The 25,500-nt window shown below is 42.6% G+C and overlaps 1 protein-coding gene across 7 annotated transcripts in view; it reads right to left on the bottom strand.

Moving 5' to 3' along the window:
- Nucleotides 1-25,500, bottom strand: part of LOC124007953 (collagen alpha-1(XXV) chain) — a 343,793-nt gene that overhangs the window by 135,419 nt on the left and 182,874 nt on the right. For all 7 annotated transcript variants that reach the window (XM_046318858.1, XM_046318860.1, XM_046318859.1 and 4 more), the window contains 2 exons: nt 4,131-4,157; nt 2,818-2,844 (listed from right to left, as the gene is read on the bottom strand). In XM_046318858.1, coding sequence (XP_046174814.1) covers nt 2,818-2,844; nt 4,131-4,157 — 54 coding nt within the window. The remainder of the gene's footprint in view (nt 1-2,817; nt 2,845-4,130; nt 4,158-25,500) is intronic.

Below are 25,500 nucleotides of genomic sequence, written 5' to 3' on the forward strand. Positions count from 1 at the left end.
ATCATTGACTCAGTGGCTTTTGAACAAACATGTCTCCTGACCTACGCATTGCCACGGTCATACTCTGGATCTAGTTTGGTCCCATAGAATAAATATTGAAAATATTTATTTACAGAAAATACCCGAGCCCTGAAGCAAGCTTCCAGTGAAATTGGAACGGAAATGGCCCTCCACCAACCTGAAAGTCTTCCAACTAGCTTGGAAAGACAGGGCAGTGCAGTATCGAAGTGCCCTCACTGCTGCTCGATCAGCCTACTTTTTTAACCTGATTGAGGAGAATAAAAAAAAGTACATTTATTTTTGATATTGTTGCAAAGCAGCATACCCCAAGTGAGGATGGCCTTCACCTCAGCAGTGATGAATTCATTAACTTCTTCGCCGAAAAGGTCATTATCATTAGAAAGCAAATTACCACAAATGATTCATCCAAAACTCAGTTTTCCTGAGTCTGCACACAACTGCCAGGATTTAGGATCAATGGAGACACTCTAGTTTTTTAATCCTGTATCTCTAGACACATTCCCAAAATAGCCTCAACAACTTCCAGCTGTCTACTGGAAGCAAATTACGGACTCCTCTCTTGAATCTGAATCTACCGAGTTTCAAACTGCCTCTGGAAGCAACATCAGCACAATAACTGTTTGTTGGAAACTCCATGAAATGGGTTTCCATTTGCTGAGCAACCACACACAAACCTAAGATCACTAGGATGGAAACACCACTCCAGCCGACGCTTGGCATTGCGCACGGTGTTCTTACGTTAACAGTTGTTGTGCTGACGTTGCTTCTGGAGGCAGTTTGAGTGTGTTGCAAATGGGACAGCGGTCAATTCTGTGAGCTTGTGTAGCCTACCACTTCGCAGCTGAGCCGTTGTTGCTCCTAGACATTTCCAGTTCACAATAACAGCACAGTTAACTGGGGCAGCTCTAGCAGGGCAGACATTTGATGAACTGACTTGTTGGAAAGGTGGCATCCTATGACTGTGCCACGTTGAAAGTAAAAATATATATTTTTTCTCTATAATATTACTATCACCTAGCAATTTGATGAAGTAGGCTTTAGCTAGCCCAGATAGTTATGAGGGTGGGAGATTGTCTAATTATCTTAGCTGGCATGTCAGCTGGCAAGGTTGGTAGACTTTATTAAAGCAAGCTGAAACTAAATAAGACTCAAATCCTTTCAATCTTTTACCCAGATTTTAGCAGAGATGCAGATAACCATATTTTGTTTCTTTAAAACAAGAACCACCAGTCAGGAGGATACAGGCAGCTTAAGAGTTATGCTTCAATTTTTGTTTTTCCATAGAATTAAGCATAATGATTATGGCTCTAGATTGCATTAAAAAGCTGTTTCAGGTCTTTGAAAATTTCAAAATTCTCCAACCCCCCAGTTGTACTTTGTGCCCCTCAGATTTTTGGGGTGCATGACACCCCTGGATATCATAGTCTAAGACCCGAATGAATGTCAACTGAATGATTTGTTTTCTGCTATTTAATGAAAGGCATGACCTATTCCTGTAACATAAGCCAATTTTAATTATTAACATCTTAACTTATCAACATGCTTTTTGAAGGAAAGCCTATCATCAATCCAGAATCCTAGATATTTATAAGCTGGGAAATGATCACTGTGGACACCATCCAATGTATGTATGCATAAATCATCAGATACATTTGTATGTGATTTGCAAAATAACATATACTTGGTTTTACCTGCATTAACTACCAATGTCAGTTCAACAAAGGCTTTCTCCAGGGCAATAAAGCCAGACTGAAGCTTTGAAATAGCCTGGTCAGCTGTGGGGGCAATAGCATACACAGTAGTACCATCTGCAACAGTACAAGTGAAAGTTACTTTTTTTTACAGATAAAACAATATTGTTAACGTAAAAAGATCCAGACAAAGAATCAATCACTGTATCAAAGGGTGTCCAAAAAAATTGATTTAACACCATCAGTAAATACACACTGCACTCTGTCAGGTTAAATCATTTTCAAATCAGCTACACGCCAATTTAAGAAAGCCACTGAATAAGTGATGAGTGATCCACAGTGTCAATAGACAGCTATATAAAAAAGGGCAGCACAGTATTTATTCCTTTCCATACAATTCATGTTGTTTAAATCCATAGAGGTAGCAGACATGGTGCTATGACCATGATGAACAGTTAGACGAAATTTAGTTTTTAAAAATGATCTAAGTTGAGTATTTACCAATAATTCTAAGATTTTAGCAAGAGAGTTTGAAAATGTGGCGATAATTATTTAGGTCACACGGGTCACCACCTTTATGAAGGGGGAGTATATGGGCCGCAATCTAGACCCTATGGATGGAACCAGAAACCACCTTCAGGTTAAACATGTGTTAAAGGACAACTCCACCACTTTTAACATTTGGGTTGTTATTTTGAAGAATTAAGTGGTGTCCTACACAGTTTTAGTGTAATTCTATGACTTAATGTCTATTGACTGTTTAGTGATGAGCAAAATGGGAAATTGCTTCTCTGTCATGTTTTCAAGTAGGCTCCCTGAGATGAAAAATACAAAAAATGATGGACAGTCGTTTTCAGCAACCTATATAACATAACCCGCCTGTAGTTTTGATCATATTGGAACTCCCTGCTACAGTATACAGTATGTTGCTCTGGTTGTCTTTGCAAAAAAAAAGTGTTAAAACTACCCTTGGAATCCCATGCAAAAACCGTATTCCTGGAATCTCATATCTTTTGCCCACTACTTCGGCGAGGGAGAAATACAGTCACACAAAGTCACATTCAACAGCCAATCAGAAAATGACAAGAAGGAGCAAACCACATACCCGCGGTCCTTGGTCGCCTTGATCCCCCTGCAAGGGGCAGAAATAATTTGTCTTGAAATACATCAACCAGACACACACACAAAGAAAAAATAATATAGTCAGCCTCAAATATTATGGTTGATAGTAAAATCACTTATGATAACACAGACTGACGTGAATAGGGGAAGGGGGAGTGTTCATTGATCATAGAGTAAAATTAATACATGACCAATCTCTTTATACCTCACCACACATTTAAGACGTTGCCAATTCTTAGTCAAATTTTTGACTGGCACATCCTCAGACGGTGTACTTTAATTCAACTTGGGTGGGTGATTTAACACAGTTGCTGTTTCAACATTGAACAGAAATAGGCTGAAGTTGAACGAGGCCAAACAAAATGCAAGTGTATCCAATTACCAACTGTCAGTTAGCTACACTAGTATAAACCTCAACTCGCACAATTGGCTCAGCATCGTCCGGGTTAGGGGAGGGTTTGGCCGAGGTAGGCCATCATTGTAAATAAGTATTTGTTCTTAACTGACTTGCCTAGTTAAATAAAGGTTAAATAAAAATGATCGACAAACTATTTGTTGATGATGTACATTGAGTTATTAGAGGGGTCTGACTGAACAGCAAGGAATGATAGTAAACAGAACTTTCATTAAACATAAATACCAGCAACTGTCAGTTAACTATCTCAAAAAAGGAAATAATATATACGCCCTGTTAGAGCCACACGGATGCTTTGCAATGCCTGCTAATCGAGTAAGACAGAGGAATACCAGAGCAGCCTATTTCAATTGTGTGTGAATTAAGCATGGAACCTCAACCATTTTCATGACTTTAATATTCCAAAACAAGGCGCATGGGTACATATTGGTCCCCAAGTTCAACAGACTTGTAAAGATAGTGTGGTTATTTCTCATGGTCGGCTGCCATTTTATGGAGGGATGTCCAGCGAAGCATTTAAGCACTTCAGTTCGGGCCCTGGTGTTAAGTAATTAAGTCAGTGGATTTATAAACGATGTGAATATTTAAATATTCACAACTAAGACTTGAGGTAGGTAGGACTTCAATTTTTAATGGGAACTTTAGAATACCATACAAAACTACATTATTTATGGACACATTTGATTAGGGAATAAAGTAAAGTCATAAGTTAATGCTTTTGACCCCAAAATGTATTGTAAGAAAGGATGGGAAGCCAAGGAATTTAGATCATGTCCATCCACTGCCAGAGAAATCAAAGAAAGTTAGCCCTTGGGAATTAATACATTAATTATGCATTTAACATATGAATAAAACATAGCTATACACATTTGTTTACCTACCTTGTCACCCTGAAGACCAGGAGGACCCTATTGGGCGGAAAAACATTAAATTAAAAAAGTAAAACATTTTATACATACATATTCATAGCATTACAAAAATGTACAGCCAAAGCATGCAACCTCAATGCAGAACAAGGCCATGTGCATAAATCCAGCAATATCCAACAAAGTTCTGACAAGTGGTATAGAGAAACTATATATGCTCTTCACAATGGGAACACTTACTTTTTACACAATTGCTTTGAAAGGTAAGTTCTACATTCCAAAGTCAGTCATTCAATGTATGAAAAGCTCCTGGGTGGGCCCTGTAAAAGGTAATGGGTGAACAATTGTATTTTAAGGCAGGATGCCTTCGTATTCTCAGGAATAGACCTAATGAGGTCACCCAGTGTTTTTCAACCTGTTTTGTTTCCAGGAACTGGCACGCTGGGGTTTCCCTCCATTGAGCACCATGTACAGTAAAACTGGCATTTAAACTCTGATAAAATCAGTGTCAGCTCACTAACTGACCAACCGGTCAGCAACATTGTACCTACCGGAGGTTGAGAAACACTGTTCTAATGCAGTCCATGTCATTGATCGTCAGCCCATTGGTCAGTGCTTGATGGAACTTGTGTGGCTTAATGGACTAATAGAATAGTCCCAAAATGATAAATCCCACCCTTCTGATGGAAGGCTAGATCAAACACTATAAGTACTTTTACTGTTTGATCTAGCCTTCCACAAGATGGGTGGAATTTATAATTTTCAAAAGTATTTGAACCCAGGTCAGCTGACTGTTGCAGTGGAATGCACATGTTGAACATTTTATCTGGCTGAAGAACATTGGTTGAGTTAAAGGATTTATGTGATTTTGTCGTCAAATAAGTATGTTTGTGGTTTAAAATTAAAGGCAGCATCAAGAAAATCATGACCAGTGAACTGTTCCATAATACCAAATCATCAAAGCTGCATGTTCGCAAGCACTAATGGATTTTGTCCAGACATGGCAAGAGATCTTCAGCTTAAGTATAAACCTCCGAAAAAATATGACTGGTTGTGCACTGACTGTAATAATCTGTAGATTGATTGTATGAAAATGTTGACCTGTGTTTGTGTTCTCACTGGCCCAGAATAGCAAGCCAACAGACACAGACTTTGTGGTGGTACATTTATCGCACCAATCAAACAGTCTGGGATGAAAGTGATCCAGACATATATCAGCAGCCTTTCTCTTCAACCAACACTGTGCTAAGGAAATAGAGCTCGAACAGGGTCTTCACCCTTTCAGCCCTTCCACACCGTTCTGTTGTATGCAGGGCCCACTCTTGGAGTACAGTCGTCCCAGTCATTTTGGGTTAGTGGCAGCACCAATCAGATTAATCCCCAATGGTATTGAGAGGGAGGTGCCGGCTCAGGGGAACTGTAGTTTTTCTCACCTGTAGTTTTCCTAGCCCAAAACTTTATAGCTAAGACACACCAGTAGGATTGTCAAATGTTTACTTGGCACCTCTGAACAGAATGTCGGCAGTCACTCTTTTTGTGTTCACACAGCAAAAACCATGGAAGTCGTCAGGTACTCCTAACCAAAAGGTGGCAGTAGCGTTGTTTGGCAATGCAGATGTATTGTGTGTATTGCTTATGGTCTCGATTCCAAGCTATCTGCACTTATGTTGCTATTTGTAGAAAGCCCTTGTTAAAACTTCTTGGATATAGGGGGCACTATTTTAATTTTTGGATGAAAAACGTTCCCATTTTAAACAAGATATTTTGTCACGAAAAGATGCTCGACTATGCATATAATTGACAGCTTTGGAAAGAAAACACTGACGTTTCCAAAACTGCAAAGATATTGTCTGTGAGTGCCACAGAACTGATGTTACAGGCGAAACCCAGATAAAAATCCAATCAGGAAGTGCAGCATTTTTTTTAACTGCCTCATGCCAATGACTCCTTATATGGCTGTGAAGGAGCGAGGAGTCAGCTTATGTTTTCCCCAAGGTGTCTACAGCATTGTGACATATTTGTAGGCATATCATTGGAAGATTGACCATAAGAGACTACATCTACCAGGTGGTCGCTTGGTGTCCTCCGTTGCAATTATTGCGTAATCTCCAGCTGCAGTATTTTTCCGTTTGCTTCTGATGAGAAGCCAACTGCCATCACAGATTATCGAGTAGATATGTGAAAAACACCTTGAGGATTGAATCTAAACAGCGTTTGCCATGTTTCTGTCAATATTATGGAGCTAATTTGGAAAAAAGTTTGGCATTGTAAGTGACTGCATTTTCCGGTCTTTTTCTTAGCCAAACGCGATGAACAAAACGGAGCTATTTCGTCTACACAAATAATATTTTTGGAAAAAATGAACATTTGCTATCTAACTAAGAGTCTCATCATTGAAAACATCCGAAGTTCTTCAAAGGTAAATTATTTTATTTGAATGCTTTTCTTGTTTTTGTGAAATTGTTGCCTGCTGAATGCTAGGCTTAATGCTATGCTAGGCTATCAATACTCTTACACAAATGTTTCTGTAGCTTTGGTTGAAAAGCATATTTTGAAAATCTGAGATGACAGTGTTGTTAACAAAAGGCGAAGCTTGTGTTTGAATATATTTATTTCATTTGCGATTTTCATGAATAGGAAACATTGCGTTATGGTAATGAGCTTGAGGCTATGATTACGCTCCCGGATACGGGATTGTTTCGACGCTAGAGGTTAACCTCTTGAAGCTATGGGGGCGCTATTTCATTATTGGATTAAAAAAACGTGCCCGTTATAAGCGCAATATTTTGTCACGAAAAGATGCTCGGCTATGCATATAATTGCCAGCGTTGGAAAGAAAACACTCTGAAGTTTTCAAAACTGCAAAGATATTACCTGTGAGTGCCCCAGAACTGATCTTACAGGCGAAACCAAGATGAAACTTCAAACAGGAAATTATCAGGATTTTTGATGCTCTGTTCTACTAACGTCTCCTTATATGGCTGTGAATATGCTGTGAACGAGCTTATGCGTTCTGCCGTTCGTCCAAGATGTCTGCAGCATTGTGACGTATTTGTAGGCATACCATTGGAAGATTGGCCATAAGAGACTACATTTGCCAGGGGGCCGTCCGGTGTCCTTTGTCTAAGTCGGTGCGTAATTCCCAGTGGCAATCATTGTACCATGCGATACAGAAGGAGACTCATACTTCCAGGAACGATACATCATTGAAGAGATGTGAAAAACACCTTGAGGATTGGTTCTAAACAACATTTGCCATGTTTCAGTCGATATTATGGAGTTAATTTGGAAAAAAGTTTGGCATTTGGATAACTGAATTTTCGGGTCTTTTTGGTAGCCAAACGTGACACCCCAAACGGACCGATTTCTCCTGCACAAAAAATCTTTCAGGAAAAACTGAACATTTGCTATCTAACTGAGAGTCTCCTCATTGAAAACATCCGAAGTTCTTCAAAGGTAAATCATTTATTGAATGTTTTTGCTGGTTTTTGTGAAAACAGCCTGCTAAAGCTAACGCTAAATGCTAATGCTAAATGCTAATGCTAAATGCTAAATGCTAGTTTGCTATGGTAGAGAGGCATATTTTAGAAAATCTGAGATGACAGTGTTGTTAACAAAAGGCTAAGCTTGAGAGCTAGCATATTAATTTCATTTCATTTGCGATTTTCATGAATAGTTAACGTTGCATTATGGTATTGAGCTTGAGGCTATGATTACGCTACCGGATCCGGCAAGGCTCGATGCAAGAAGTTAATACTAACCAGAAAGGCGACAGTGAAATTACTATCTGACGAGATTACGAAGAAACAATTTAATTCACTCTCCATTATCCCATACTAGCTAACGTTAGCATATTCACAAGCTAGCACAACGCAGCTAAGGACATGCACGAACTCGGCAGCTAACACAGGCGGCTGTTTCATGGAAATTAGATAATACATTGTGATTTAATTATGTCAATACTAGCTAGAGTGGTTAGCTAGCTTGGAATAACTATTTAGTGTTTTATGCATTGTGTCTGTAACGTAAACTCACTCACTTTTGTACATCGCCTTGGTCCGTACAATTGACCTTATTTTAGCACCCCAAAAACGTAATACTTTCAGATCAACTGTAATGTCAATACCATTGTAAAGAGCAATTTCTCCCCTTTCCAACAAAGTCAATGACATGCCCTCCAAGCTGCCCGTTTCTGTATGATTCAAGAAGGCAATGAGCCCTGTCTGGTCTTTTTAAAAATGGCGGGTGGGGAAGAGAAACTAATGCGTGATAGTGAGAAGGAGAGATATCATGTGGAAACATTGCTTTTTTTCACTTGATCTGTCCAACTTATCACATTATTGCTTAAAAAAATGTCATTACATACCTATTTGAAGGTTTGTGTTGAACTTTTCTCCAAAACTATAGAGCCATTATCATGTCAATCAACGCTTGAATAGAAACATAGTTCACACCCTAGATTTTGAAGTCAACACAGTTGCCTCAGTCCCATTAGTTTTCTTTGCAGCCTTGTTTGAATGTCGTAGTTGCGCACATTTGTACGGAATGGGGTGAGTTTACATTACACTTAGCTAGCTACCATACAATAGCCTACATTGCATATGAAGTGTGACTGGTTCATCTATGGATGTACAGAGAAAATGCCCGCCTTTTTTGTTGGCTCCTCTACATGGGGGTTCATGCTCTCTGCTGGCTCAAAGTCAAGTTGTTGGCCACTGACAAACACTGCAATTATACATTCATGCTTCCTTTTCTGGCCCCTCAGAGGCATAATATACAGGGAACATGGGTAGGTATTCTGACGTGAGATCTGTGCATCCAACTTTGAGTAATTCAGTCATTTATTGATGTCAGATTTAAGAAAATACAACATTCAGTATTCAAATCTCAAGGCAGAATAATGCAGATGGTCTATGTGCTCAATTAAAATAATTGCCATTGCAACGTTTATCCCCTGGGGAAACAGTGGGAAACAGTGGTGTACTGTAGACCCTCAAGCCAGACATACAATACATTTCTGCCCCTGTTATTGTGAAGTGGAAATGTCTTGGAGCAACAACGCCTCTGTCGCAAAGTGGTAAGCCACACAAGCTCACAGCAGAAGACAGCTAAGTGCTGAAGCGCATAGCGCATAAAAATAGTCTGTCCTCGGCTACAACACTCACTACCGAGTTCCAAACTGCCTCTGGAAGCAACGTCAGAACAATAATTGTTTGTCTGGATTCCTATGAAGTGGGTTTTCAGCCACACAAGATTAAGATCACCATGTGAATGCCAAGCGTCGGCTGGAGTGGTGAAGCTCTCGCAACTGGACTCTGGAGCAGTGGAAATGTGTTCTCTGGAGGTCCGACAGATGAATCTGGGTTAATGGATGCCAGGAGCATGCCCGAATGCATAGTGCAAATTGTAAAGTTTGGTGGAGGAGGAATAATGGTCTGGGGATGTTTTTCATGGTTCGGGCTAAGACCCCCTTAGTTCCAGTGAAGGGATATTTTACCGCTACAGCATACAATGAGATTCTAGATAATTCTGTGATTCCAATTTTGTGGCAACCGTTTGGGGAAGGCTCTTTCCTGTTTCAGCATGACAATGCCCCCGTGCACAAAGTGAGATCCATACAGAAATGGTTTGTCGGGATCAGTGTGGAAGAACATGGCCTGCCCAGAGGCCTGACCTCAACCCCATCAAACACCTTTGGGATGAATTGGAACACAATGTGAGCCAGGCCTAATAGCCCAACATCAGTGCCCAACCTCACTAATGTTCTTGTAGCTGAATGAAAAAAGTCCCCTCAGCAATGTTCCATTATCTACTGGACAGCCTTCCCAGAAGAGTTGAGGCTGTTATAGCAGCAAAGGGGGGACCAACTTCATATTAATGCCTATGATTTTGGAATGAGATGTTCGAAGAGCAGTTGTCCACATCCTTTTTTAATGTAGTGAATGTGTTAGTAAATAATTTTTTCAGCATTGTTGGCCACACACCTGTTGGCTTTGGTTAGGTCACTGGCAGTTTTCAGTCTGAACACATTCACACTAAGACAGCAATCTTTAAACGCCTTGACAAGCCTAATAGTCTTTGTGGATTACACAACCTAACATGAATGTTTTACAATAGTAACACACATTAAACAACCCACAAGATTAAATGTAGTAAGGGAAACTCTGCATTTACAGTAATGCTTAATAGACAAATATCTAACTGATTGAATTTGACAGAATGAAAAAAAAAATATAATATTGAAGCAATTAATTTCATTTCTGCTTTTAGTGCCATTCATTAGTTCTCTAAAATAGAGATTTACTTTATATGCTATCATAGGAGCCTTCTTAGCTTATCAAAAGTTTCCCATTCATGGATGTTAATTTCTCTCTAAACTATGTTGAATCACATCATATGGTGATACGTGTCACACATTTTCAAGTATTACAAATCAAATCAAATGTATTTGTCACATACACATGGTTAGCAGATGTTAATGCGAGTGTAGCGAAATGCTTGTGCTTCTAGTTCCGACAATGTAGTAATAACCAACGAGTAATCTAACCTAACAATTCCAAAACTACTACCTTATACACACACAAGTGTAAAGTGATAAAGAATATGTACATAAAGATATGAATGAGTGATGGTACAGAACGGCATAGGCAAGATGCAGTAGATGGTAAAAGTACAGTATATATATATATATATATATATATATATATATATATATATATATATATATATATATATATATATATATATATGAGATGAGTAATGTAGGGTATGTAAACAAAGTGGCATAGTTTAAAGTGGCTAGTGATACATGTATTACATAAAGATGCAGTAGATGATAGAGTACAGTATATACATATGAGATTAATAATGTAGGGTATGTAAACATTATATTAAGTAGCATTGTTTGAAGTGGCTAGTGATATATTTTACATCAATTTCCATCAATTCCCATTATTAAAGTGACTGGAGTTGAGTCAGTGAGTTGGCAGCAGCCACTCAATGTTAGTGGTGGCTGTTTAACAGTCTGATGGCCTTGAGATAGATGCTGTTTTTCAGTCTCTCTGTCCCTGCTTTGATGCACCTGTACTGACCTCGCCTTTTGGATGATAGCGGGGTGAACAGGCAGTGGCTCGGGTGGTTGTTGTCCTTGATGATCTTTATGGCCTTCCTGTGACATCGGGTGGTGTAGGTGTCCTGGAGGGCAGGTAGTTTGCCCCCGGTGATGTGTTGTGCAGACCTCACTACCCTCTGGAGAGCCTTACGGTTGTGGGTGGAGGTGTTGCCGTACCAGGCGGTGATACAGCCCGACAGGATGCTCTCGATTGTGCATCTGTAGAACTTTGTGAGTGCTTTTGGTGACAAGACCAATTTCTTCAGCTCCTGAGGTTGAAGAGGCGCTGCTGCGCCTTCTTCACGATGCGCTCTGTGTGGGTGGACCAATTCAGTTTGTCTGTGATGTGTACGCCGAGGAACTTAAAACTTACTACCCTCTCCACTACTGTACCATCGACGTGGATAGAGGGGTGCTCCCTCTGCTGTTTCCTGAAGTCCACAATCATCTCCTTAGTTTTGTTGATGTTGAGTGTGAATAGTTGGCTTCCATTTAGAAGCAACGCATGTTGAAATGGTTCTGCCGACACGGTCAGCACCTTATACTGCACTGCTTTGCACATCGCTTAGACAGGCAGACATCCACTGGAGTTGTTCCAGTCAGCTCTGGGGGTACATTGAAAGCCTTGCATTGAGGCTCAAAATGCAATTCTCATTTTAGAGTGCATAGATATTCATATTTTTTTCATACTGACCCAAGTGGGAATCAAACCCACAACCTTGGCATTGCAAGCACCATGCTCTACCAACTGAGCCACACATGACCAGCTCACCTCAGATATTATCTGATCAACAATTTCTGTACTCTCATGATCTGATTATGCCTTTACTCATGAGTGTTAATCAGCCCCTGTGTATAATATTTGCCTTTTAATTTCAATTCGACCGCCTCTGCTGGTGCTTGAAGTGTCGGTAATCATTTTACAGCATTATACAGTATCATATTTAAGAGCAAATATTCTATAGAAATATTAAGGTGGATGGGCTCAATTCAATTTCTGCCTATTGTTGTTCACTGTAGCTACAGGAGTTGTACAAGCGTAACAATTGCCATTATTATGTGCTTTTCTAATAAAGGTAATAATGATAATAAACTGGATGTAGCACTTTTCCAGGTGCTCAGGGTCCTTTAAATTTGTATTTATTTTGGATCCCCATTAGCTGCTGCCAAGGCAGCAACTACTCTTCCTGGGGTGGAGCAAAATTTAGGCAGTTTATATCATTTTAAAAACATTACAATCATTCACAGATTTCACAACACACTGTGCCCTCAGGCCCCAACTGCACCCCTACCACATATTTACAGTACTAAATCCATGTGTATAGTGCATATGTTATCGTGTGTGTGTGTGTGTACGCATGTGTCTGTGCCTATGTTTGTGTTCCATAAGGTGTTTTATAATCAATTTTATTAAGTGAAATTTTACTGCTTGCATCAGTTACTTGATGTGGAATAGAGTTCCATGTAGTCATGGCTCTATGTAGTATTGTGTGCCTCCCATAGTCTGTGCTGGACTTGGGGACTGTGAAGAGACCTCTTCTGGCATGTCTTGTGGGGTATGCATGGGTGACCTAGCTGTGTACCAGTAGTTTAGACAGACAGCTCGGTGCAACATGTCAATACACATATACAAAGAGAGTTGAATCGGGAGTTAAACACCTCCCTCTGCAACTGGTTTGTGGACTTCCTGAAAGGCCGCCCCCAGGTGGTAAAAGTAGGCAACAACACGTCTGTCATGCTGATCCTTAACACTGGGGCCTCTCAGGGGTGTATACTTAGTCCCCTCCTGTACTCCCTGTTTACCCATGACTGCATGGCCAATCACGACTCCAACACCATCATTAAGTTTACTGACGTGCCCCGACAACGATGAGACAGCCTTTGGGGAGGAGGTCAGAGAACTGGCCGTGTGTGCCAGGACAACAACCTCTCCCTCAATGTGAGCAAGACAAAGGAGATGATCGTGGACTACAGGAAAAGGCAGGCCGAACAGGACCCCCATTAACATTGACGGGCTGTAGTGGAGAGGGTCGAGAGTTTCAAGTTCCTTGGTGTCCACATCACCATCGAACTATCATGGTCCGAACATACCAAGACAGTCGTAAAGAGGGTACGACAAAACCTTTTCCCCCTCAGGAGCCTGAAAAGATTTTGCATGGGTCCCCAGATCCTCAAAAGGTTCTACAGGTGCACCATCGAGAGCATCCTGACAGGTTGTATCACCGCCTGGTATGGCAACTGCTTGGCATCTGACCGTAAGGCGCTACAGAGGGTAGTGCGTACGGCCCAGTAAGTCACTGGGGCCAAGCTTCCTGGCATTCAGGACCTTTATAATATGCGGTGTCAGAGGATAGCCCATAAAATTGTCAGAAACGGCGATTTGGGCCTGGTCTTGGAGAAGCAGTATATCCTTCGCGTCTGACTCATAATTCTTTTTTTTGTCCAGTTCGAGTTGAGTAATCGCTGTTCTGATATCCAGAAGCTCTTTGTGGTCATAAGAGATGGTAGCAGCAACACTATGTACAAAATAAGTTATAAACAATGCAGAAAAACCACACAAAATAATAATGGTTAGGAGGGCATAAAACGACACCCATCTACTTAGGCACGATTATAGCACTGTTGTGTATGCTATTGCCCCACAGCTGATCAGGCTATTTCGGAGCTTAAATCTGCATTTATTGCCTTTGTTGAACTGAAAATAGTACTTAATGCAGGTAAAACCAAGTATATGTAATTTTCCAAACCACAAAAACAATGTATCTGATGATTTATGCATATTGAATGGTGCCCTTACAAATATCTCGGCATTTGTATTGATAATAGGCTTTCCATCAAAAACCATGTTGATGAGTATGTTGTGAAGATAAGAAATAAAATAGGCTAATTTTATAGGAACAGGTCATGCCTTTCGTTAAATAGCAGAATACAACAAATTCAGTTGACATTCATTACGGTCTTAGACTATGGCGATATTGTCTATATGTAATGGAGTTGCCACTGTATTGAAGCCACTGGAAGCAGTTTATGATAGCAAACTACATGTTTCAGCACACATCACTGCACTCTGTATCAGAAGGTAGGCTGGCTCTCTTTGAAGTCTTGTAGATAGGGCTTTATAAACAAGAAGTGTGCAATGCATCTATGGTATAAACTACCATCGTACCTCACTTCTCTGTTAATTTACAGATTATACAAGCTATCAGACACGGTCTCAAGGATTAAACCCCCTAGAGACGATGTCCGCACTCCAGCGGAAATCTAAATAGCATAATAAAAAGATCCCCATAAAAATCTATCAGTTTAAGATAAAGATATCAGTTTGTGCATTGGATGCGTCTCAATTCACCGCATCCACTGATGTTGAACTTTCGCATCTACGGTGAATGGTGACAGAGCTAGAGCGATGGGGTCAGACCATCAGACATCCCGAAAACTGGTCTTCTCACACAATCTTCGGTAGCGTCTTGACAGTTTAGAAATATAATAATCTATGGAAAGATGACTCTCGAAGACGATGGTGTATTCCTTTCTGCTCTAAGACCCCCACAAGGGTCTTGGGACTCGTCTGAAGTCGGTAAAGGTGATCTGCCAACTTCTGTCTGTAGCATCCGAAAAGTTAAGGCAACACACTTATATGACCCCTGTGTGGAAAGGTGAGACTCTCATGAACATGTACATGTCTGCGTACACGCCAACAGGCCTCGCAAGACTTGTCTGAAGGTCCCCCGGTAACAGTTGAAAAACAGTGGAAGTACTGTATACAGTATATGGACACTCTTTAGTGCCAAAAAGGGTTAAATACACGTAAAAAAATATACAAATGTTTCCCGATCTTTCTTATATCTCTCAGATATACAGTTGAAGTTGGAAGTTTACATACACTTAAGTTGGAGTCATAAAACTCGTTTTTCAACCACTCCATACATTTCTTGTTAACAAACTATAGTTTTGGCAAATCGGTTAAGACATCTACTTTGTGCATTAGACAAGTAATTTTTCCAACAATTGTTTACAGACAGATCATTTCACCTAAAATTCACTGTATCACAATTCCAGTGGGTCAGAAGTTTACATACACTAAGTTGACTGTACCTTTAAACAGCTTGGACAATTCCAGACAATTATGTCATGGATCTAGAAGCTTCTGATAGCCTAATTGACCTAATTTGAGTCAATTGGAGGTGTACCCTTGGATGTATTTCAAGGCCTACCTTCGAACTCAGTGCCTCTTTGCTTGACATCATGGAAAAATCAAAAGAAATCAGACAAGACCTCAGAAAAAAAATTGGTTCATCCTTGGGAGCAATTTCCAAATGCCTGTACTACGTTCATCTGTACAAACAATTGTATGCAAGTATAATCCCCACGGGACCAAGCAGCCGTCATACCGCTCAGGAAGAAGACACATTCTGTCTCCTAGAGATGAACGTACTTTAGTGCAAAAAAAACATATCAATCCCAGAACAACAGCAAATGACCTTGTTAAGATGCTAGAGGAAACAGGTTAAAAAAGTATCTATATCCACAGTAAAACAAGCCCTTAATTGACGTAACCTGAAAGGCGGCTCAGCAAGGAAGAAGCCACTGCTCCAAAATCGCCATAAAAAAGCCAGAATAAGGTTTGCAACTGTACATGGGGAACAAAGATTGTACTTTTTGGAGAAATGCCCTCTGGTCTGATGAAACAAAAATAGAAATGTTTGGCCATAATGACCATCGTTATTGTTGGAGGAAAAAGGGGGAGGCTTGCAAGCCTAAGAACACCATCCCAACTGTGAAGCACGGGGTGGCAGCATCATGTTGTGGGGGTGCGTTGCTGCAGGAGGGACTGGTGTACTTCACAAAATAGATGGCTTCATGAGGCAGGAAAATTAAGTGGATATATTGAAGCAACAGCTTTTACATTATTTAATGGAATTTTCATATATATTCTTACTGTTTACAAATGGAAGTACTTTATGTATGCTATTTATACAAGAGTATGTGGACACCCCTTCAAATGAGTGGATTTGGCTATTTCAGCCACAGCTGTTGCTGACAGGTGTATAAAATCGAGCACACAGCCATGTAATCTTCATAGACAAACATTAATAGTAGAATGGCCTTACTGAAGAGCTCAGTGACTTTCAACGAGGCACTGTCATAGGATGCCACTAACAAAGGCTCAGCTTGGAAGTGGTAGGCCACACAAGCTCACAGAAAGGGGCCACTGAGTGCTGACAGTCCGACTGACAAATCTGGGTTTGGCAGATGCCAGGAGAATACTACCTGCCCGACTGCATAGTGCCAACTATGAAGTTTGGTGGAGGACAAATATTGGTCTGGGACAGTTTTCATGGTTTGGGCTACGCCCCTTAGAAATCTTAACGCTACAGCATACAATGACATTCGAGACAATTCTGTACAGGGCCTTCCCCAAACAGTTTTGGAAAGGCCCTTGCCTGTTTCAGCATTACAATGCCACCGTGTACAAAGCGAGGTCCATACAGAAATGTTTTTTTGAGATCGTTGTGGAAGAACTTGACTGGCCTGCAGAGAGCCCTGACCTCAACCCCATCGAACAAGCCAGGCCTATTCGTCCAACATCAGTGCCCAACCTCTCTAAAGCTCTTGTGGCTGAACAGAAGCAAGTCCCCACAGCAATGTTCCAACATTTGTGAAAAGAATGGTCCACCACCCAAAGGACATCCAGCCAACTTGACACAACTGTGGGAAGCATTGGAGTAAACATGGGCCAGCATCCCTGTGGAATGCTTTTTACACCTTGTAGAGTCCATGCCCCGACGAATTGAGGCTGTTCTGAGGGCAAAAGGGGGGTGCATCTCAATATTAGGAAGGTGCTCCTAATGTTTTGTACAATTACTAAAGTAGCCAAAAGTTTAGTATTTGGTCCAATTTACCTTGCACACAATTACTACATCAAGAATGTCACTCTAAACTTGTTGCATTTGCAGTTTGCAGTTGCAAATAGGTTTGGTTGTGTTTCGGATTATGTTCTGCCCTATAGAAACTATTGTAATTTCATATGAAACATTGGTCTCAAATCCAAAATGCTGTAAAATAGAGCCAAATTTAAAATGTTAGCTTCACTGTCCACATACATACGGATACGGTGTTAACTGTATGCAATTATGTAGACTCAGCCATATCATGCTGAGCTATCAGAAATGGCAAGTGGCGCAGAGACTTTTTCAGGTCTGTAAAGTGTTATATTAAGGTTGTCCATTCCATACTAATCAAATGGTTGAACCGCATGATGGTGTCAAAGTCGATGTTAAATAATTTGCTGAAAAACAAGAGCTGCTATGGGGCACAACGGGAAGAACAGACAGACATCTTAAAGGCCAAACTTAATGTTGTCACACTGCCGGAAGCTTCCTTTGTGAAGTCAGAGCTTCCTTTGTGAACAGAAATAAATGCTGTCATGTCAAATACAGGTTTACTTTATTTTGACAAGCACAGCCAGAGGACATACATTGTTATGCATGCGAGTCTGTTTGTGACTGTTTATCACACTAGAGTGATTAGAATATTTACTAAATATTCCTGCTTTCACACACAGACACCCACAAATGTATTATTTGTGACATATACAATACACACATGCAAACAGGCCTCATACACACACCTTTGTAACATTAAACCTGTCTTCTCTTGAGATTAAAGTCACATTTACAGTTTTACTGCAAGATATTAATATGCCACGTTGATGTTTGTTCTTCAAATTCTGTATTTTATTGGCTCTGTGGCTGTGTACACTAAGGGTAAGGAATACTTTGGGTCATTTTGTAATTTGGGTGATTGTGACTGGCCTGCACAGAGCCCTTTAACAGTTTAGCCTGTCAATCAATCACTGTGGGTGGGATTGTCAGGGAGTCACAGAGTTGGTAAGGTTTCAGACCTGTCAATCAATCACTGTGGGTTGGAATTTGAGGGAAGTTGGTAGATTAGTAATCTAGTCCGAAAAACTAGTCTAGTCTACTCTTTCAATTTAGTTTATTGTGTCAAAAACCTAATAAAAAAATCATTGCAGGAAATGTGTTTTAAAAAAACGCTAAAATGTTCAGGGGGAGGGTGGCGGAGGACCCCTCGGCAGATTGAGCACCCCCACTTTTATACAAAGTCAGGCACGCATGAGTAGACACAGGAATGATTGAAGAATTAAGTAAGTGTGAAACATAGAAAAGCAGCCGTAGACTACTCCATTAATAAGATGGCGCCGGAGAGAATGGGTGCCGTTTCAAGGGCTTTTAACCAACCATTTTCTTCATTTTTTTGCTTTTTTTAAGACTTATTTTGTACATAATGTTGCTGCTTCCGTCTCTTATGACCAAAAATAATAGCGATTACTCACCTTGAACTGGACAAATAATTTATCTTTAATGAGTCAGATGAGAGGGACTCCAGATACCCAAACAGGCCCTCGTCCCCGTCATTCGCAGGAGAAAGAGATGGAAAAGATATTGCGGAAAGAGATCGGGGTGCCTTGTGAGGATCCGCCGACGAGTGGCTAATCTGCCCCTGCCATCCGTACTACTGGCCAACGTACAATCGCTAGGAAAATAAATTGGACGACCTAAAAGCATGTGTATCCTCCCAACGGGACATTAAAAACTGTAATATCTTATGTTTCACCGAGTCGTGGCTGAACGACGACATGAATAACATACAACTGTTGGGTTATACACTGCATTGGCAGGATAGAACAGCAGCCTCTGGTAAAACAAGGGGTGACGATCTACGTATATCTGTAAACATCAGCTGGTGCACGATATCTAAGGTTTTGCTCACCTGAGGTGGAGTATCTCATGATAAGCTGTAGACCACACTATCTACCAAGAGAGTTTTCATCTGTATTTTTTTTAGCTGTCTACATACCACCACAGACCAATGCTGGCACTAAGACAGCACTCAATGAGCTGTATACCGCCATAAGCAAAAAGGAAAACGCTCATTCAGAGGCGGCGCTCCTAGTGGCTCGGGGACTTCATTGCAGGGCAAGAAGGACAACCGAAACGTTGTTGCTTCCCAAGGTAACGATAATGCTACAGTTAGCAAGATTAGTCCTCATAACTAAGACAACAGTTCCAGACATGCTTACTACTCTCCTCTGGGAAATTCAGGATGGTAACAAAGGTCTTTGTCTGAAAATTGACAAGAAATCGTCTGAACTCCATTCTTCCATTGACGATAAATGATCTCCTTTTGAGAACGACTGAGGCTGAGTTGCACATTAGCACAGTTGAAGATACCATCACTCGACATGACCAGGTTCTGATGCAACTGCAGAAAGACAATGCCAACCTCAAAATCTATGTAGTCCAGATGGAGAACCAGAGCAGATGTAGCAATATCCGTGTGGTGGAATTGAAAGAGGACAGCGTGACCCGGTCCGTTTCTTTACTCAATGGATTCTTCACTCAATGGATCCCGGATGACCTAGGCATAATTAACTTCACGAAGCCGTTGGAAATCGAATATGCCCACAGAACATCAGCACCTGAAACCCCGGCCAGATGGGCCCCCACGGGCAGTCCTGATCAGGCTCCCCCATTTCCAGGACAAAGAGAAGATACTGCAACTCGCAAGAGTCAAAGGGGACATCACCATCGATGGCAAGAGGGTCAGCCTTTTCCCGGATATGAGCGCGGATCTCGCCAGACGTCGCAAGCAGTTCAGACCTGCCGCCAAAGCACTGAAGGAGAAGAACATCACCGGCTACCTCATCTACCCTGCACGGATGAGTGCAGTACAAAGGCCGAAGCCATCTCTTCAACACACCGGGGGAAGTGTTCACTTTTCTCAAAGAACTGAACAGCGTCTGAATCAGGATGGTCTCTCTGGGGGATAAGATGAAGTTTGTTTCGTTTTTTCTTATCCGTGCTGTCCTGGGACTGAACGGCTGATATCTTCTTGGAATTTGGATCCGTTTACCCTGCTATCCGGTCGCTATAATTGATTTGTACATTTTCAACGAACCGTTTTTTCCCCCGGGATGAGTTCTATTACATTTACAGGAGAGTATATTTTGGTTTAGTCAATATCCACTGGGCGAAGCAAATTATTGGGCTTAGACCCATTGCTTTCCCCCCCAATGTATGTTTTTCCTCTACTGAAAAGAGACTCAAGCAGCCCTTACTGTGGGCAGTAAATATTCAGCCATAAATGTCTATTCATAACATTTGTTTTCAACTTAGAGAGCTCGAAGGTTTTAGTTTATGCCAAGGTTTAACTAGTAAGAGCAAGATGGAAAGCAAGCAACAACGTATCTCTACAAGTGTATTCATGTTTGATTGTTGAGATTGTTTTTTCTATGTTTATTGTTGTTTCCTTCCTAAAGAGACACATAGGTCACTTCAGTGTTCAAACTAAAGTTGAAACATTACCTGACTATTTACATATGAGAGATTTCCCTTCAGTTATATATTTGAAACCAAACCTATGCTTAATTCACTCAAATATGTCACATCCAACGTTAAAGGTCTTAACAGCCCGATTAAGAGGAAAAGAGTCTAAACATACCTTAAGAAATGAAAGTCTGACATTGTGTTTTTACAAGAAACACATTTTACAGCCAGTGAACACAAGAAAATGAAGAGATAATGGGTAGGACAAGTTTTTGTGACCTCTTTTAACTCCAAAGCAAGAGGAACTGCAATTTTGATAAGTAGACACATCCCCTTCTGCGTCAACAACGCCATCTCCGATCCCTCGGGCAGGTTTGTTTTGGTGCAGGGCTTTAGGAGATTTGTTGAGTGATTGATTATGTCTAGCAAATTAAGATCTTTCATGAATGACATGGTGAGCTTACCGGCTTTGGTAAGAAGTGAGGTTTTATCAGAGGACCTATCAAGAACTGTTTCTAAACAAACATTTAAATCTCCTCCAGCCAGTAGCCATCCTGGTGGTGCTTGAGCACCCTGAAGGAAGACATTCGGAATAAACATATGGTCATCGAAGTTAGGAGTATGATTGCTACCAATGGGATTACTTCCTCCCCTTTCCCTCTCTATAGGGGGAACAGACAAGGTTGCCCAATTAGCCACCACCTCTTTGCCCTCGCCATCGAACAGTTGGCTGAGGCTATTAGAACGTGCCCTGACATACATGGCTTTTAGGTGGGCCCCCATTCCCATAAATTATCACTCTTTGTGGAGGACTTTATCTTATTTCTAACAAACACAGAACATTCCCTCTCTCACTTTCAGATCCTACTACAGTGTTATAGTTCTTTCTCTGGATATAAGGTCAATTTTGATAAGCGAAATCTTACCGTTGTCCGTCTTTGACCACCATAACATCAAGCACAAGTTTCCTTTCAAATGGTTGCCTATGGGCTTCACATATTTGGGCATAATGGTGGATGGTAACCTGAAGAACCTCTGTAAACTCAATCTGGCCAGCTTGTTGCAAAAATCAAACGGTTTGATTTGTTTGATCGTAGCTAGCTACATAGCCGTCTTTGTATCAAAGATAATTGTGTAGTCTAGAGCGATTTTCTAGGTTAGCTAGCCAGCTATTGTCGTTCTTTTAACGCAACGTAACGTAAACAACAATGCTAGCTAGCCAGCTAGCCCCCGAATAGCAGCACTGTCAAAACTATTACACTCAACGGAACGACTTGATTAGTGTAGTGTCAACAACGCACCCACTGCCAGCTAGCCTACTTCAGCAGTACTGTATCATTTTAATCATTTTAGTCAATAAGATTCTTGCTACGTAAGCTTAACTTACATGACTGTAAGTCGCTTTGGATAAAAGCGTCTGCTAAATGGCATATATTAACTTTCTGAACATTCGAGACGTGTAGTCCACTTGTCATTCCAATCTCCTTTGCATTAGCGTAGCCTCTTCTGTAGCCTGTCAACTATGTGTCTGTCTATCCCTGTTCTCTCCTCTCTGCACAGACCATACAAACGCTCCACACCGCGTGGCCGCGGCCACCCTAGTCTGGTGGTCCCAGCGCGCACGACCCACGTGGAGTTCCAGGTCTCCGGTAGCCTCTGGAACTGCCGATCTGCGGCCAACAAGGCAGAGTTCATCTCAGCCTATGCCTCCCTCCAGTCCCTCGACTTCTTGGCACTGACGGAAACATGGATCACGACAGACAACACTGCTACTCCTACTGCTCTCTCTTCGTCCGCCCACGTGTTCTCGCACACCCCGAGAGCTTCTGGTCAGCGGGGTGGAGGCACCGGGATCCTCATCTCTCCCAAGTGGTCATTCTCTCTTTCTCCCCTTACCCATCTGTCTATCGCCTCCTTTGAATTCCATGCTGTCACATTTACCAGCCCTTTCAAACTTAACATCCTTATCATTTATCGCCCTCCAGGTTCCCTCGGAGAGTTCATCAATGAGCTTGATGCCTTGATAAGCTCCTTTCCTGAGGACGGCTCACCTCTCACAGTTCTGGGCGACTTTAACCTCCCCACGTCTACCTTTGACTCATTCCTCTCTGCCTCCTTCTTTCCACTCCTCTCCTCTTTTGACCTCACCCTCTCACCTTCCCCCCCTACTCACAAGGCAGGCAATACGCTCGACCTCATCTTTACTAGATGCTGTTCTTCCACTAACCTCATTGCAACTCCCCTCCAAGTCTCCGACCACTACCTTGTATCCTTTTCCCTCTCGCTCTCATCCAACACCTTCCACACTGCCCCTACTCGGATGGTATCGCGCCGTCCCAACCTTCGCTCTCTCTCCCCCGCTACTCTCTCCTTTTCCATCCTATCATCTCTTCCCTCTGCTCAAACCTTCTCCAACCTATCTCCTGATTCTGCCTCCTCAACCCTCCTCTCCTCCCTCTCTGCATCCTTTGACTCTCTATGTCCCCTATCCTCCAGGCCGGCTCCGTCCTCCCCTCCCGCTCTGTGGCTCGATGACCCCTTGCGAGCTCACAGAACAGGGCTCCGGGCAGCCGAGCGGAAATGGAGGAAAACTCGCCTCCCTGCGGACCTGGCATCCTTTCACTCCCTCCTCTCTACATTTTCCTCCTCTGTCTCTGCTGCTAAAGCCACTTTCTACCACTCTAAATTCCAAGCATCTGCCTCTAACCCTAGGAAGCTCTTTGCCACCTTCTCCTCCCTCCTGAATCCTCCTCCCCCCCCCTCTCTGCAGATGACTTCGTCAACCATTTTGAAAAGAAGGTCGACGACATCCGATCCTCGTTTGCTAAGTCAAACGACACCGCTGGTTCTGCTCACACTGCCCTACCCTGTGCTCTGACCTCTTTCTCCCCTCTCTCTCCAGATGAAATCTCGCGTCTTGTGACGGCCGGACGCCCAACAACCTGCCCGCTTGACCCTATCCCCTCCTCTCTTCTCCAGACCATTTCCGGAGACCTTCTCCCTTACCTCACCTCGCTCATCAACTCATCCCTGACCGCTGGCTACGTCCCTTCCGTCTTCAAGAGAGCGAGAGTTGCACCCCTTCTGAAAAAACCTACACTCGATCCCTCCGATGTCAACAATTACAGACCAGTATTCCTTCTTTCTTTTCTCTCCAAAACTGTTGAACGTGCCGTCCTTGGCCAGCTCTCCCGCTATCTCTCTCTGAATGACCTTCTTGATCCAAATCAGTCAGGTTTCAAGACTAGTCATTCAACTGAGACTGCTCTCCTCTGTATCACGGAGGCGCTCCGCACTGCTAAAGCTAACTCTCTCTCCTCTGCTCTCATCCTTCTAGATCTATCGGCTGCCTTCGATACTGTGAACCATCAGATCCTCCTCTCCACCCTCTCCGAGTTGGGCATCTCCGGCGCGGCCCACGCTTGGATTGCGTCCTACCTGACAGGTCGCTCCTACCAGGTGGCGTGGCGAGAATCTGTCTCCTCACCACGCGCTCTCACCACTGGTGTCCCCCAGGGCTCTGTTCTAGGCCCTCTCCTATTCTCGCTATACACCAAGTCACTTGGCTCTGTCATAACCTCACATGGTCTCTTCTATCATTGCTATGCAGACGACACACAATTAATCTTCTCCTTTCCCCCTTCTGATGACCAGGTGGCGAATCGCATCTCTGCATGTCTGGCAGACATATCAGTGTGGATGACGGATCACCACCTCAAGCTGAACCTCGGCAAGACGGAGCTGCTCTTCCTCCCGGGGAAGGACTGCCCGTTCCATGATCTCGCCATCACGGTTGACAACACCATTGTGTCCTCCTCCCAGAGCGCTAAGAACCTTGGCGTGATCCTGGACAACACCCTGTCGTTCTCAACTAACATCAAGGCGGTGGCCCGTTCCTGTAGGTTCATGCTCTACAACATCCGCAGAGTATGACCCTGCCTCACACAGGAAGCGGCGCAGGTCCTAATCCAGGCACTTGTCATCTCCCGTCTGGATTACTGCAACTCGCTGTTGGCTGGGCTCCCTGCCTGTGCCATTAAACCCCTTCAACTCATCCAGAACGCCGCAGCCCGTCTGGTGTTCAACCTTCCCAAGTTCTCTCACGTCACCCCGCTCCTCCGCTCTCTCCACTGGCTTCCAGTTGAAGCTCGCATCCGCTACAAGACCATGGTGCTTGCCTACGGAGCTGTGAGGGGAACGGCACCTCAGTACTTCCAGGCTCTGATCAGGCCCTACACCCAAACAAGGGCACTGCGTTCATCCACCTCTGGCCTGCTCTCCTCCCTACCACTGAGGAAGTACAGCTCCCGCTCAGCCCAGTCAAAACTGTTCGCTGCTCTGGCCCCCCAATGGTGGAACAAACTCCCTCACGTTGCCAGGACAGCGGAGTCAATCACCACCTTCCGGAGACACCTGAAACCCCACCTCTTTAAGGAATACCTAGGATAGGATAAGTAATCCCTCTCACCCCCCCCTTTAAGATTTAGATGCACTATTGTAAAGTGACTGTTCCACTGGATGTCATAAGGTGAATGCACCAATTTGTAAGTCGCTCTGGATAAGAGCGTCTGCTAAATCACTTAAATGTAATGTAAATGTGGAGGGTGACCTGTGTAAATGAATGGACAAGCCTCTCACTCTACTGGGTAGAATAATGTAATTAAAATGAATGTCCTGCCCAGATTTCTATATTTGTTTCAATCTCTCCCTATCTCTGTGACGGCAGGATTATTTTCCTCTCTCGACAAGCTGACCAGATGGTTTATCTGGCACGGCAAAACCCCTAGGGTTGGCCTGGATAAACTGACCCTCTATTACGGTCAAGGGGGCTTAAACCTCCCCAATTTTAGAATGTACTACTGGGCTGCAGAGTCTAGGTTTCTGGCTCAGAGGTTTGACAATGGTCCCTCTCCCTCATGGTTCA

Source organism: Oncorhynchus gorbuscha, linkage group LG21 (assembly GCF_021184085.1).
Source record: "Oncorhynchus gorbuscha isolate QuinsamMale2020 ecotype Even-year linkage group LG21, OgorEven_v1.0, whole genome shotgun sequence".
Lineage (NCBI taxonomy): Eukaryota > Metazoa > Chordata > Actinopteri > Salmoniformes > Salmonidae > Oncorhynchus > Oncorhynchus gorbuscha.